The 16,074-nt window shown below is 35.0% G+C and overlaps 1 protein-coding gene and 1 pseudogene across 1 annotated transcript; one reads left to right on the top strand and one right to left on the bottom strand.

The window, feature by feature from the left end:
- The first annotated feature begins 1,452 nt into the window (after positions 1-1,452).
- LOC113058624 (rho guanine nucleotide exchange factor 28-like) lies at positions 1,453-9,987 on the top strand. The gene is made up of 24 exons (XM_026226674.1): positions 1,453-1,601; positions 2,058-2,161; positions 2,285-2,381; positions 2,505-2,550; positions 2,651-2,795; positions 3,349-3,463; positions 3,569-3,624; positions 3,715-3,763; positions 3,853-3,913; positions 3,995-4,086; positions 4,754-4,879; positions 4,976-5,226; positions 5,333-5,458; positions 5,536-5,653; positions 6,601-6,855; positions 6,941-7,017; positions 7,128-7,309; positions 7,939-8,006; positions 8,095-8,262; positions 8,346-8,438; positions 8,557-8,666; positions 8,881-8,928; positions 9,010-9,114; positions 9,510-9,987. Exons 5-24 carry the CDS (start codon positions 2,658-2,660, stop codon positions 9,822-9,824), a joined length of 2,553 nt encoding a protein of 850 aa, XP_026082459.1. The 5' UTR covers positions 1,453-1,601; positions 2,058-2,161; positions 2,285-2,381; positions 2,505-2,550; positions 2,651-2,657; the 3' UTR covers positions 9,825-9,987.
- A 116-nt stretch (positions 9,988-10,103) lies between these two features.
- On the bottom strand, positions 10,104-15,796 carry LOC113058623 (coiled-coil domain-containing protein 105-like; annotated as a pseudogene).
- Between the last annotated feature and the right edge of the window lie 278 nt (positions 15,797-16,074).

Here is a 16,074-nt window from a genome sequence, read left to right as displayed (position 1 = left end):
ACCTGGCGCCCTGATGACTATCTGCTCAGCCAATCAGGATGGGGACACGCCTCTTCAGCTGGCCCAACAGACCAATCAGCATGCTCTGATAAAACTCTTTAAGCAGTAATGTATCCTTAATCCAACTTTTATGTACAAATATTATTGGATACTATTTATACTCACTAACTACAGTTATTTGCATCTCAGTATGTCACTACAGTAGTCAAAAATCTAATAGATTTTGTACCCATTTATTTTGCATTGTTTGCATTAAACTATGTGCTTTATTTAATGTGTTGTAAAGCCAAATTATAACTATGTGTGACAAAATGCCAGAAATCATTATTCACTCATTTTAAACAAAAAGACTTTTGTCTGTTTCTCACACAAAGCTACTGATTGGATTCAGAAGACTTGCAAGCAACACAAATAACTTTATTTTTCTCCTTTCACACTTTCTCAATCAGTCCTCCTAATCCATTATCCACGCCCCTGGCAGGCGTGTCACAGGTGTGGGCGGGTAAATCCCACCTCCTCAGGTTTAGCCACGCCTCTGGGATGCTGTCTCTGTCTGTGTGTGTATCCCAGTCCTGTCCTACTGCACAGACCTTTCAGTCATCCATATTACTGCTGCGAGAGTATGTGAAGGATTCTGCTCTACTAAACAAGGTAGGTTAATAGAGGTTAAAGGTATATGTACATAGTTATAATTTATACATTTAAATTGAAAATGACTAAATAAAATTCTTTGAATTGGAATAAGTCTAAAACTGAATTTACTTTGAAGAAGCAAGATATTTTTTTTTTTATATACAATCTCAGATCAAAGGTCTGGGAGTGGATACAGACAGAGGAGCTGAAAGCAACACTCTGTTTTCATTCTCAGGTTAATGTTTCCTTTGATTATGAAAATTACATTCACAAGAATGACTGTATATTATCTAGCTAAGTTCCTGATGAATGTATGATGGCAGCTTTATAAACTTTCTTCTTTTTTCTCTTCCATTTTTATCCATCCCTTTTTAAGGCTCTCCATACTCTCTGTTTCACAATGTAAGTGGCTGTGACAGACTGAAATATTTAGCCTAAATACCAAAACTACCTGTACTCTACTGAAAAAAAAAAAATATTTGTTAGATGACTGCTAGTCTTTAGAGAAATAAGCTAGTTACACTAACTACACTAACTTCAGAAAGAATCTTGAACCTATTTATTTTGGTTTTAGAACGAAACAATTAAATGGCTAAACTAATGAAGAATATTTTTGACATTTCTCACCAAAATAAACAGTTAGTTAACCAAACTATATATACTAAGTGTTTTTAAAAACACTAATTAGTACGTTAATAAATTCTTAAAAGAAGATACTGAACTACCTTGAACTTAGTCGTGACTCGAGAGAACTTCAAAATGATTCAGAGGAATTGCGAAAAAATTCATAAGTGTTGTTGTATAATTTTACTGTTTGTAGTGAAATATGAACCCTACTGTTTCATTTCTCATTTTTAGTCCTGTGTTGTTGTTGTTGTTTTTTTGTGTGTGTGTGTGTGTGTTTTAGGAATGGTTTAATAATTCCAGTCAGGATGAAGATGAAGATCTTTTATCATCTGACGACTCTGGTAAATGTTTATCTTTACAAAGTTATGAGATTGGAGGTGTTTATCAGTCAAGTATTGCTAAATATTTAATGGCTTCTGTAATTACATTGTAAATGTGCTTTCAAAAGTACATAATATGTTTAAAATATATGCTTTATGTCCACTGAAAAAAGTCAAATAAGTTCAGTCAAAGGAGTATTGTACCTACTAGTTGTCTAGGGCAACTTTTGAACCACTTATACGACTTAAAGTAAAGAACTTTTTGAAAGAAAGTAGAACATTTCTCCTCTTATTATTTTTAGAAGGGAAAATTAAAGTGCTGATAATGAAGAATGTTATTGACATATCCTACAGATATACAGAAAGTGTATTTAAAAATTAGGACTCTCCCTAAACCTCTATGAACTGTTGAAATTTTCATTATGTAATGATTGTCTGACGTCTATCTTGATTTCCAAATTCCTACTTGTGTTTTAGTTGATGGACTCACAACTCATACTGCTTCAACATCCAGTTCTCTCACTGACTCCAGCAGTACCATAACAAACAGCATCAACACTCTGCAGGCTGGTGAGGATCAGGTGAGGGAAACATTTATTCATAAAGGCTTGTTGTGAACGAGTAGTATCTAGAATCATTATGCATGCAAAATTTGTCATGCAGTGTGTCATGCATTTTTTTTTCACTAGTCAATTTATCCTCAGGAATCATTTGACTCTTTTGAGTTTGAATCAGACTCTGCGGCATCTGAGCAAGATTCTCCAGTCCAAGACAAATTACTCATCTCTAGTCAACAGGACGGTGTGTTTGATTCTCTTTATTCCTATGTACTACCTGCATTAGTGTGTTCAAGACGGATTAAGACATACAGTACGCAAAATAAAGTATATTAGTTTCAACTACATTTGTTTTTTATGTTTCTAGGGCCGTTCCCCTACATCAATGAAGAAACATCCACAGAGACCAGACAGTATTTGATCTCTCACACCCATGCAGTCATTTGTGCATAACATTATTTCTTATATATTTATTTTAGATGTTTAACTATATTTCACTATTTATTTCTAAAGTCCTGGTATGTGGTGTGAAAAATCAGAGGAAGAAGAGAAAGAGAAATTCATCCCTACATCCAAAAGTGAGATAGAGAAATATAAAGTGAGTCGAACACTAAGCTTTCTCAGGAGCCGGATGGTCAACACCAAAATAAAAAATAAGGTGAGAGAAAGACGGTAAAAGAGACTTCTTGTACTGTGCACCACACTTAAATCTAAGTCTGGAAATAAAACATTTATGTTTTTTTATATGCTGATATGCATAACAACAGAAAATTTCAGGGGGAAAAATTACATTTGTATAATTTGCCATTTGTACATTTTTAATTGAATAAATTATATATAATAAACAAAACTATATAATAAATGGATGATGTGTCTATGAAATATATAGGAAATGTTTTTGACTATGAAGTATGCATTGCATATTTTTGCAAATTGAAGGTTTAAACTAAATATTTTCATTTTTTTCAATATTTATTTTATTTAAAATGTATTTTCAGTATTTATATTTAGCCTGGCTGTTTACAACATGTATTTATAATTTTTCATAACAATATTCTTTTTTTTTTTAAATCATGAATTTGAAAATTTGCAAATCTCAATTCTTTCCGCCATTGTCAACAAGAGATGACATGATTGGTGGTGATTTCAATAGTTTGGCACATTCTATGGATTTCCTGAGGAAACATGCTGTAATATGTGTTTGTTCACAGGTCAATGCAGAGGTTTCCTCAGCTTTGCACCAGCTCTGTCCACCGCAGCAGCCTGTTAAAGCAGCTTGTATAGTCTGTGAGGGAGCTGACAGTAATGAACCACAGCAGTGCACATGTAAGTCTGTTTTTCTTGTAAATGCATATATATTTTTACATTCATGCTAAAACATGTGTTATACTAAAAGTCTATACTGGCTATATAATGTCACTTCCTGTCCAGACTGCTCCATGATCATTCATAAAACCTGCTGTGACTCTGCACCTGTGTGTGTAAAGGTGAGTGTTTCTGTGTTAAAAATATGACACTTCACCCACCAGTGTGCTTGAAACTAAGATGTGATATGTGCATTTATTTCCAAAACCCAGAATCCTCACCAGGCACTTCTGAAAAGCGCTGACTCTTCATTATTACTATGTGAGAGAGACAATCATGTTATTCTTAAGTCAAATTAGAACCAACCATGACATGAAGAGCTCATATGATGATATATATTTCATTAACAGACTCGTCTAGTCAAAGTTCTCCATCCCTGACTCTGGGCAATGACACCACCATGTCACACAGGTCTGTTTATATCTTCTATAAGCTTAATTTGGCTGTCACTAATGTTTAGATTTTGAGATGCTCTGTATGTTTCTGTATCAGAAAGCGGAGTAACAGTGAGGGGTGTGGCCATGATTTCAAGCTATGGAAAAGCAAGTCTTTTATTGGTTGTTCTTCTGGAAGCCCCACCTCCAGTGAGTTTTCCCAGTCATTCCAAACCTGTATGACATACTTTCTTTTGTGGAAATCAAAAGGTGATTAATTTCCTGCCCGATTTTTCCCCCATACAATAAAATGAAATGGGACATCACTGAGATACTATTATAGTTTTTGACAATTTTTTATTTATTAGTTTTTATACTTTTAATTAGTCTTAGTTTATTTTGCTGTGTTTTTGTTATTTTATTTAGTTTTTATATGTCCTATATCATTTTTCTTAATTTTGTATCAATTTTAACTTCTGAATATTTAACTTTATCTGAAATAAAACTAGCTGAAATCAAATAATTTTATATGAATAAATTAAATGAATACTATAATTTAGAAATATCCTAAATGTATAAATAATATATTAAATGTGTGTTTTGTATTATGTATATTACATGTATTAAATGTATTTTAGTTTTTTAGATTTTTTTTTTTGTTGTTGTTTATGTTATGCAATTAAAATATTTTTATGGTTAACTATTATAACCCTACTATTGATTTCTAAAAATAACAAAAAAGCAAGTAAGAATTACTTGTGTGTGATTTTTATTTCATTTGATTAATTTTTTTATGAAGCCAGGTTTTGATGACGATTGGAGCCAGTGATTTTTGGCTGAACTGTTTTTCCCAACACTTTTATCATCTCTTTTCCAGATTCTACTGATTCTTTGGCTCACATATCATTTGACTACTCTGCTGAATCTTGGAGCGCTGTCGTGGACAATGAATTCAGTAGGACACTGGACAAAAAGGTGGTCAAGAGACAGGAGATCATCTATGGTCAGTAATTATGTTTAGATTGATATGTTTGGATATCAAAAGTTTGGATGCTTTAGTTGAGCATAATTTGATCTGTTAGTGATGTGTTTGTTGCAGAGCTGATGCAGACAGAATTTCACCATGTGCAGACTCTCTCTGTTATGGCTGATGTTTTGAGACGGGGACTGTTGGAGGACGTGCAGCTGGAGCAGGACGTGATCGCTCAGATTTTCCCCAGGCTGGATGAGCTCTTAGCTTTGCATAAAAACTTTCTTATAGACATGGAGACCAGACAGCGTGCATCTATTCACCCAGGAATGCATAAGAACTACATCATACAACAAATTGGTGATATTCTGTGTCAACAGGCAAGTGAGAACGAAACATTTAAAGAATTGAAATTTATCAATTTAAATATTGCGGCTGAATAAGTTTAACACTTACCTTAGGTTCATTTAGCAATTGCGTATGTAGTTTGCAGGTCGAAATGCTTCTCAGATGATAGAGCTGTATGGTGATTTCTGCAGTCGGCATCCAGAAGCTCTGAAAATGTATAAGCAGCTATTACAGAGCAACAGGAAATTACAGTTATTTCTCAGAGTAAGTTGATTAGGCATATGCGAACACACTCATACGGAACAGTGATCTGATGATGACTCTATCTGTTGCTTCTACAGCAGCAGAGTAACAACTCTGTCATCAAACGGCGTGAAATCCCAGAATTCCTGTTGCTTGTTACCCAGAGAATCACAAAGTACCCTGTTCTGATAGAGAGACTCCTTCAACACACTGATGGTAAATACATCTTTGTAGAAGCTGGTAGATTGTATTGTAAAGTGTACATTTTATGATAAGCTAAATATTAATAAATATTACTTTTAGATTAATATGTGACCCTGGACCACAAAACCAGTCTTAAATCACAGGGATATATTTTTAGCAATAGCCAAGTAACATTGTATGGGTCAAAATGATAGTTTTTTTTCTTTTATGGCAAAAATCATTAGAATATTAAGTAAAGTGTATGTTCAATGAAGACATTTTGTAAATTTCCTACCATGACTATATCAAAAGCAAATTATTGATCAGTAATATGCATTGCTAAGAACTTCATTTTGACAACTTTAAAGGTGATTTTCTCAGTATTTAGATTTTTGTGCAGACTTTCAAATAGTTGTATCTCTGCCAAATATTGTCCGATCTTAATAAACCATACATCAATGGAAAACTAATTTATTCAGCTTTCAATTTCAAGAACTTGACCCTTATGACTTGTTTAGTGGTCCAGGGTCACATATACCATTTATTTATATTATTAATAATGCCAGTTACTATTAATTTTAAAAAAAAATTTTTCTATTCATATTTAACTTATCATTCATATTCACATCATTTATATATTGAACACATATTATTATTCTTGACTCCTTCAACACACTGATACCATATCCATCTTTTTAAAAGTTAAATCAAAAGAGTGACCATAAATATTATGTTTAAATAATTACCCTTAATAATAATAGTAATAATACTTGTTATTGTTATTGTTAATTACTATATAAAATGCAATTCTTATTCATATTTTACTGATGGAATAAAATATAATGGAAGTAAAACATACATATGAATTAGCATTTTGCACCGTGCATTTGCATAGTGCAATCTTATGCTGTACATAATATTTCATAATGATCTGAATGATCACTCTTGCTCTGTGCTGTGCTTTTCTGTCACTCCTGTAGATAACAGTGCTGAGCGCTATGATATTGCAGTGGCACTGGAGGGTCTTCGGGGATTGATAGAGGAGGTGGAGCGACGTGTGGGAGATTACCAGAATGCAGAGAAACTACAAGATATCATCAGTCGCCTAGACAACAAGAGCTGCACTCGCCTGAAGAACGGAGAGATCTTCGGCAAGCAAGACCTGCAGAAAACACACCGAACTCTCACACACTCTTCAGCGCTGACCTGTAGGACCACCTCTGGCAGACTGAGAGGTCTTACTGCCACGTGTTTCTGTTTTTATTCTTCATTCATGTATTATTTATTTCCATTCCCAGTGTCTCTTTCTCTCTTTTACAGATGTTCTTGCACTGCTCTTCACAGATGTTTTGACTTTCCTTCAGGAGAAAGAGCAGAAGTTTGTCTTTGCTGCACTGGTACAGAAATATCTATACAAAATATACAATACAGTGTATTGCGTTTTTCTAAGCAAGTGTTTGTGAGAAATCAAAATACGAATTCACTTTTAAATACATTGTGTCTTCAGGAGCAGAAGCCGTCTGTGTTGCCCTTGCGAAGGCTCATTGTGAGGGAAATAGCCAATCAGGAGAGAGGATTATTTCTGATCAGCGGCGATTGCTCTGTGGGGCCTGAGATGTACGAGATACACACACAAACTCGTGAGGAACGCAACACATGGATGACACTGCTGAGACAGGCTGCCGATAGGTGCGTTAGACCTAGAGAGAGTTTCATTTGTCTTGAATTATAGTTTTGAAGTCTATACACTGCCAATCAAAAGTTTGGGTGAGTAAGTTTTTATTTTACAAAGAAATTAATATTTATATTAGCAAGGACACATTAACACATAAGGATACATATATTGATCAAAATGGTAAAAAATAAAAAAAATGGTAAAAAGATGTTAAAGACACTCATAATGTTAGAAAAGATTTGAATTTCAAATAAATGCTGTTCTTTTGAACTTTCTATTTAACAGAGAATCCCTTAAAAAATAGTCACAGTTTCCACAAAAAATATTTAAGCAGCACAACTGTTTTCAACATTGATAATAATAAGAAATGTTTCTTGAGGAGCAAATCGGCATATTAGAATGATTTCTGAAGGATCACGTGACACTGAAGAATATTACAGACTGAAAATTCAGCTTTACATCACAGTAATAAATTACATTTCGAAATACATTAGAATACAAAAATTAAAATACTATTTCACAAAATGAGGTTTTTACTGTATTTTTGATCAAATAGATGCAGTATAAGACGATTCTTTCAAAAACATTAATAAATCTTACCCACCCTAAATCTTTAAACAGTGTATATTTGTATTTGTTTCAGCCTTCCTGATGATCAGACTAAGAAGAATGAGGGGGAAATCAAAGTCAAAAAGATACAGAAGTTACAAGGTACACATCCATCCATCTTTCCACCCACCTGTGCATGACTTTATCATTCCTTATGTCTGATTGCATGTGTATGTCCGTGTGTGTGTAGAGGCACTGTTTTCTCTGGACCAGCGGCTGTGCTCTGTTATTGAGGAGAAGTTAAAGATCTGTAGAGGGACTGGTAGATGGAGTCTGGCTACTTGCCGCCTTCTCGTTCAACCCCACCCTGAAAACACGCCTCAAGGTGTCACATTACTGTCTGACGCACAGGAAGAGGGTAACGAATCTGTCTTTCTCTCTGTAGATACACACACAGGTTGTACTGATGATGACACACTGGTTGTGTCTTTTCCTTCCCAGTGGTGAAGCTGGCTATCACTTTGTTGACTTGGCTTTTTCCTTGCATATGGTCACCAAGTAACCAGGAGAACATAGGCCAGGAAAGAGCAAACAGTGAGTAATCAAATGATTAACACTCAGACTGTTGTCCAACAGAAAACTATTTCATTAGTGTTAAAAGGAGCAACATTACAGGAGTATTTTTCACTGTCCAACATTTTTTTCCTTCCAGATATCAAACAAAATTTGCCAAGTCGGAGCAGAAGGAGTGCTTTGGTAGGAACTGGGGTGGGGCCTCTCTCAATAGCCCCAATAAGCCCCGCCCACCAGACTTATTTAAAGGTAAAGCAATTTCCCACAATTTTAATTTTTTTTTAAACACAAGCAGATAATGATATCTTAATTGTTTGTAAAACCATTTTTATACAAATTGTCCCATTCAATTCAGTGGAGCAATTTATGTAATAATAGAAATTCGGCTCATGCATCATGATTGAGTTCTATTTTGTCTGTGATTATAATACATGGAATATGTGCCTTTTCTCTACCAATCCAGGTAGCGGAGGGTGTTCACAACTTAATCCACATACTCTACAGTCTGCAGGTGTGCGCCATTGATTAACTTATAATAGATCGAAATGTTTGTTTGTTTATATAATGTATACATATCACTGTTTTTTTGAAGGCTGCAGTAATTATCCAAGACAGCTGCTTTGAAGTTCAAAATCTCCTCCTCCTCGAGGGAGAAGCCCCGCCCCCAACTCTTACAAGTGATTATGATGTCAAAAGGGTGGGTGTGGCAGTTTTTCTTACATCATGTTTATCTAGAATGTAATAGTTACATGTGGGTATTATATAATAAATTACAGTTAATTTGAAGCATTTTCCAGACTCTTAAAGTAATAGTTCACCCGAAATTGAGAATTTTACAAAAAAATTACTCATCCTTAGGCCATCCAAGATGTAGTTGAGTTTGTTTCTTCATTGGAACAAACTTTGCCTCACATGCCTTTTCACCAGTGGATCCTCTGCACTGAATGAGTCCAAACATGATGCTTTTAACAGCCATTTCAACTCTTCTACATGGCCTAATGAGGAGAAGATTTTTCAGCAAATGTAAATTTTTAGGTGAACTATTCCTTTAATGCTATTTACACTGCACTTTCTGTATCTCTATCTCCGCAGCAGGGTTTGGAGTGTGGCACGGTCAGTGGGACTGAAGCTGTGCAGCAGAAAGAACTGGAGCAGAGAGAAAAAGAGCACGCTGAACTGACAGACAGACTGGAGAAAGACAAAGAGCAGTTCGAGGAGGAGCTGCGGCTGTTTGAGGAGAAGATGAGGAAACTGAGAGAAGAGGAGAAGAGAGTGAAGAAAGAGAGAGAAAGATTAAAGGAAGAGGGAAAGAAAGTGCAGAAAGAGAAGAATAGTTTGGAGACACAGATAAGACTCATTCAACACAATTCAAATCATCGGCAAGGCATCTTGCCTTCTATCATATAACAGGAGAAATGATGTGCATTTATACGTGTGTTACAGTTTTTATGTGTTTAAGTGTTAATGAGACATTGTTGTGTTTTACTGGCAGAGCTGGAGACAAGTTATGAACTTCAAGAGCAAGACCAGGCTGTTCATTTGAAAGAACTGAAGTGGAGAGAAAACAGCATATATATATATATATATATATATATATATATATAGAGAGAGAGAGAGAGAGAGAGAGAGAGAGAGAGAGAGAGAGAGAAAGAGAGAGAGAGAGAGAGAGAGAGAGAAAGAGATTTTTTTCTGTTTTGTCTGTAATGATGATGATTGGTTGAGGTAATTATCATATTTAGTGCAATGGAAATAGACTGCAGTCATGAGTAAAGATCTAGACCATGTTTATGTATTCTCAAGATCATGACTCCAACTCTGCTTAGTGGTGAAGTGTATCAGAATTGTACCACACTATAAGTCTTTATTTATGGCTTTTATGGAGACAGCAAATCATCAGTCAGAAACCTTTAAATCTGATTATTATTGAATTATTATTGAGGCTCTAGTATTTGGATACTGTATCTAGTATAATACTGGACTGTCAATCTACTTGTTGACAATCTTAAAACTATTTCTGACATCGGTCACACGTTTTTGCATGTGTGTTTGCTGAATATTATTCAAATGACTAACAATCACCATACCCTTATTTTGCAAACACCACAGGTAACTTAGAAATACTCCAGATTTCTGCTTTTAGAAAGTGAAGCACCATCTTTGTTCAAATGTCTGTCAGTAGAGTTTTAACTGGTTGCCGGCCGGACAGACTGGGGATGTACGAGTCTTTGCCGCAGTCTGACCACAGCAGAGTCCACACCGGCTGCGGCACGCTTTCCACGCTTGTCGTCCTCCAGCTGCTGATGAACGACCTGCAGATCTGCGATCTCTTTCCCTGAGGATTTTAGATGTTTCCGGAGCATAGTACTGCCCTGAGAGTATGAAGCAAATGTATGTTTACAGTTCACACTGTGGTAAACAAAGCTCACACTACTGTTCTATGGTTTGGGATCAGTTAGTTTTTGTTTGACAGAAACTTGTTTTTCCTCAACACGGATGCATTAAAATGATCAAAAGTGACAGTAAAGACTATTTGTTATTACAAGTTCTATTTCAATTTGTTTTTTTTTTTTTTTACTTTCCATTCATCAAATAATCTTAAAAAAATATGTTTTCACACAGCTGTTTTCAACACTAATAATCAATATTGATGATAAATGTTTCTTGAGTGGCAAATCAGAAATATTAGAATGATATCTGAAGGATCATGTGAACGAAGACTGGAGAAATAGCTGCGGCAAATTTTGCTTTGTCAACACAGAAAAAAAAATGTTTTTTTTAAATATATTAAAATAGAACATGGTTATTTTAAATGTTAATAATATTTCACAATATTACTGTTTTTACTGTATTTTAAATGCAGCCTTATTGAACATTAGAAACTAATAATAATAAAAAAAATTGACTGACCCCAATCTTTTAAACAATATGCAGATTATGTATCTTTACTTACATCTCTACGTTATAGAAATATGATGTACTCTTTGTGCTTTACATGAGTGTTTCAATTAAATTATAAACAGTTATACTGTCGTAGTATTCATTTATGTATATTGTCTAACTGTTACATCATTTACAAAAAATTTAGATTAGGAACAAAGATGATGGAAGTATAGCACTTTATGATTGACAGATCATAGAAGAATGTTAGATGACATCCAATGCTCTGACCTGTGTTAGGAGGTCAGATTCTGGAAGCCCAACACTTGAATGGCGCCCATACAGCTGAGTCATAGGCCTGCTCAATCTCTCACGACTGTAAAGATCAGCACTGCAGACTGGGCCCTGCACGGAAGGAATTCATCTTCATTAATCAGTGAGTGAAAAGGTCATGAAAAGAATGGTAACATTATGAAGAATATAGGATTTTTAGTAGCACTTTATGATTCATTTTAGTGGGTCCATGAAAGTCACTTTGGTAGTAAATTAGTACAACATAATACCATGGCTCTGCCAAGACTGTAGCCAGCACATTGCATCTGTCTCTGTTTGCGGTAAATGGCCTGTCTAGTGGCAGCTGAGCTCAGAGTCAGATGTTGCTGATGAGGAAGAAAAAAGTATATATACATAAACACAGTAAACCGGTCCAAAAATATACCTGCAAAACATTGCATTTATTTCTGCTCTTTTAAATATTTATTTATTTATTATTAACGTTCTGTAAATCCATACAGCCTTTCAATGTCCATCATTATTCCCTGTCCATTGCATTTTTTTTTATTTTTTTTTGTATAAACTTCTGTTCCAGCATCTTTTTTTTTTTTTTAAAGAAGTCTCTCATGCTCACCAAGGTTGCATTTATACAGATACAGTATTTTAGAGTTTTCTATTTGAATACATTTTAACATGTAATTTATTTCTGATGGCAAAGCTGAATTTTCGTCAGCCGTTACCATAGTCTTCAGTGTCACATGATCCTTAAAGGGATAGTTAACCCAAAAACACAAATTATTTCATTAATTACTCACCCTCAAGTAATTCCAAACCCCAAGACCTTTGTGTTTCGACATTTAACACACTCTGCAGAATTTCGTCTGGATCTACCAATTATAATTTAGTATTCATTCCATTCTCCACTTTAATCACTCACCTCAAGGTTGATAGTTTCATTGATTTTTTTCAGCAGGGCATTGCTGGCTGAACGGTGCATATCTGTTTGCTTTCTGATGACATCACTCATGACTTGTGAAATGTTCCCTCTGAGCTGCTGAGATTCACGTAGTACTGTTGATGAAGCATCCAAAGCCTGTTTGCACTCTTAGTGACAGACAGTGAGATTAGTACCAGCAGTCATTCACTGTCTGCATGCAAGCTTGGGTGACAAAGAGACTTTAGGATAAAATTGTCCCGGGTTAAACGGTCCAGCGGGGTCAGGTTTCAGCGAGAGGGGAGAAGGGTGCGTTTTCACACCCGCTGAGAGTGAGCCATGCTGGGGAAGCAGCTCTGTTACTCTGGATCTCTCAAAGGCACACTCCAACAACTGCTTACTGCTCTCAGCCAAAACCTCAAAATAAAAATTAAATAATAAACAGAATACAGCATATTCTTTTTTTTTCAGTCCTGATGAAACATTTTAATTCTACTGAACATGTAAATTCAACTTGAGAAAGTTAATTTGCTAATGCAAAATTATATTTAGTTTATTGTCCACAACTTGTCCAAAAGTTTGGAGTCAGTCAAGATTTTTTTATATTTTTGGAAGAAGTATCTTATGCTCACCTAAGCTGCATTTATTGAATCAAAAATACAGTAAAAACAGTAATGTTACTATTTTTTACAACTGAAAGTAATTTTCCTTTTTTATACAATAAAACACAATTTATTCCTGTAATGGCAAAGCTGATTTTTTTGTATACATGATCCTTCAGCAATTATTCTAAAATGCTGATTTAGTGCTCAAGAAACAATTCTTGTCAGCGTTGAAAACAGTTGGACCCCAAACTTTTGGTGGGCTTTTGTACATAATTTTTGCATAAATTAATGGTCATATATATATATATATATATATATATATATATATATATATATATATATATATATATATATATATATATATATATATATATATATATACTACTAGATAGTATTTTATAAGTTAAATTGTCAAAACAGTGGCCTGAACTGGTGTGAAAACATTCCTTTATAGGCATTAAAAATATTGTCATATTATTTATCCAACAAGGCCTATTTTTCACCTGTTGTTGAGTTAAAGTCTTTCTCAACATGCTCTCCAGTTCTTGTTTTAGCACATTCAGGCCTCTTCGTTCTTTGTTTAGAAGATCATCAGCTCCATCCAGTATCTTGATAAAACACAGAGTTGAAGCCATGATTTTGCACTCTTTATTTTTCAAAGAGAATATTCATATATTTTGTAAGTCCATATTTGATCTCTTTAACCTCTTATGGGGTCATTTTAAATTAGTCTTCCAGTCATTTTTACTGTATATACTGTACTGTCTCTGTGGTGGCCGGTCGAAATGTCCTTCCGTCTGCACTTTGCTGATTGACCAGCAATGCTTTCCTTAGATTGCGGAGCAATTTTTCCAGTTGTTCCCTTTGATGCTCCACCCTGGTGCCCTCCTGTGTGACCCTAGCTGCTTGTCTGCGCAGGTAACCCTCCACCTCTCTCACACCCCGCATATATTCACCCGCCATAACCGGTGCTGACAACTGCACTCTGATCACGCAGAGCCGGCGGGGGGAACGGTCTGCTCATGACTCCAGAAGTGAGCTATGAAAGTAAAATTTGTTTTATAAAATTGTTGTAATATTAAATGTACTTCTAATGAAAGTACTATTTTTAGTCTTATAAAATCTTAATGTTCATATATTTTTTATGTTTTTGAAAATAATTATTTTATGCTCACCAAGACTACATTTATTTGATAAAAATACAGTAAAACATTGATACTATAAAATATTATTACAATTATTACAATTATTTTAATATATATATATATATATATATATATATTATATTTTAAAAAGTAGGCCTAATTGTTAACTGAAACAGGTTTATTATTGGTCAATACTGAATAAAATATCTAGAGTAGAGGCTATAATGGTCGATATATTTTAATTTCATGTAAATTACAGCGTAAAAATGATATTCCAAAGGTTTTGCTTTCTCTTGCAAAAAAAAAAAAAAAACGTTTTTCGAGCAAATGCAAATGTTTTACGAACAAACATAACATTTCTCAAGGGAACGCATCCGTTTTGCGAAAGAACGCGAAAGCATTGGAATATTATTTTTCACACCACCATGGACAATAGTAATATAAGAAATATAAGAAAACTTATATTTACGAGTTCCCAGCGCCTCAAAATTGCATTCACAATAATAAATGTGTTAAGAAATGTGAAATGCATTATATTTATAATTCACTTTTGTATTGCAGAACTTTATGTTCACGATCTTGCAGTAACTGGAACGTCATTACGATGCATTGCTGCATTAGCCAATCAGAAACCAAGACCGGCACTTTACCGTACGTCCAGTGTTTTTAATTCGGAATTCTTTCTTTTTCGAGTCACTCTCATTGTGCTCCTTTTCGACGCTGTTGTTCACACTGTAAGCTGTTAACTGAGGACGTCTGTGGGTAACGTTAAAGGTCCCAACGCTGTGGCTGCGGTAGCGTGTAGATGAGTGCAGTTGATCTACGTGAGTTTGACGCAGAAGATCTTCGGCGCGCAGAATCGAGCGGACAGTGGCGTCCCTCCAGCCTTTAGATCCCACAGCTACAGCCGGGGGAGCGGACTGAACCGGCCGCTTCATGGTCATGGTAACGTACTTTACCATCTGTGGAACAATCCGAATAACTCCAAAGTGTTTGGTTTTAAAAGTGTTGGTCGTCTCCAACGCAACAGTTCCTAAAGTGATAGGGGGCGCGCACAGACCTCTGATTTGGGTAACACGAAACGCACTAATGAACGAGTGTCATTCAGCTCCATTCACACTGCAACTCAATCAGTGGAGATCGTGTTACATGATGAGAACAGATCACAACAGAGACAACCTTAATTAGTGTGGCACAACATATAAATTATTAAAAGAAAATAAGACTTTATTTGATTGACTGCATCCCCATACTTTGATCAAATCATTTCCATATTTTACAATTATATATTATTGCTTAAACTTAGAAGTGTATTCATCTGAATTCAATTAACATCTTGTCCAACTAGTATAAAAAAGGTAAGTATACCAAGGCAGCCCTGCTGTTAAGCCCTCCTCGTGTAAAAACCATGGACTCTACCATGCAACTCCACCGGGCAGGACCGATATAAGTATCGTTTTGATTCATCCTTTTTCCTACTACGCCTGTCAACCCTATTAGCAAATGGCATCTCAGGAACCACACTTTAGTGGTTTGAGTGTTACCTAACAGATAGGTCCTTCAAAGTACCTTAGAAAGGTGAGGTGTCATAGTTGCAACATCTAACTACTGGGGTGCTGCAGGGCTCAGTACTTAGACCACTTCTCATTTGTAAGTCACTTTGGATAAAAGCATCTGTTAAATGACTAAATTTAAATATTATATATAATATTATGTAAATATAATTTAATATTTACAATTATATATAATATATAGAGCGAAAGAGAGTCACTTTTCAAAAAGAATACCTATAAATATTTTGATTGTAGTTTATTATTATTACA

The sequence above is a fragment of the Carassius auratus genome, chromosome 40, assembly GCF_003368295.1.
Source record: "Carassius auratus strain Wakin chromosome 40, ASM336829v1, whole genome shotgun sequence".
Taxonomy (NCBI): Eukaryota; Metazoa; Chordata; class Actinopteri; order Cypriniformes; family Cyprinidae; genus Carassius; species Carassius auratus.
Note: the sequence above shows the minus strand (reverse complement) of the source record. Positions and strands in the feature narration are given on the sequence as shown.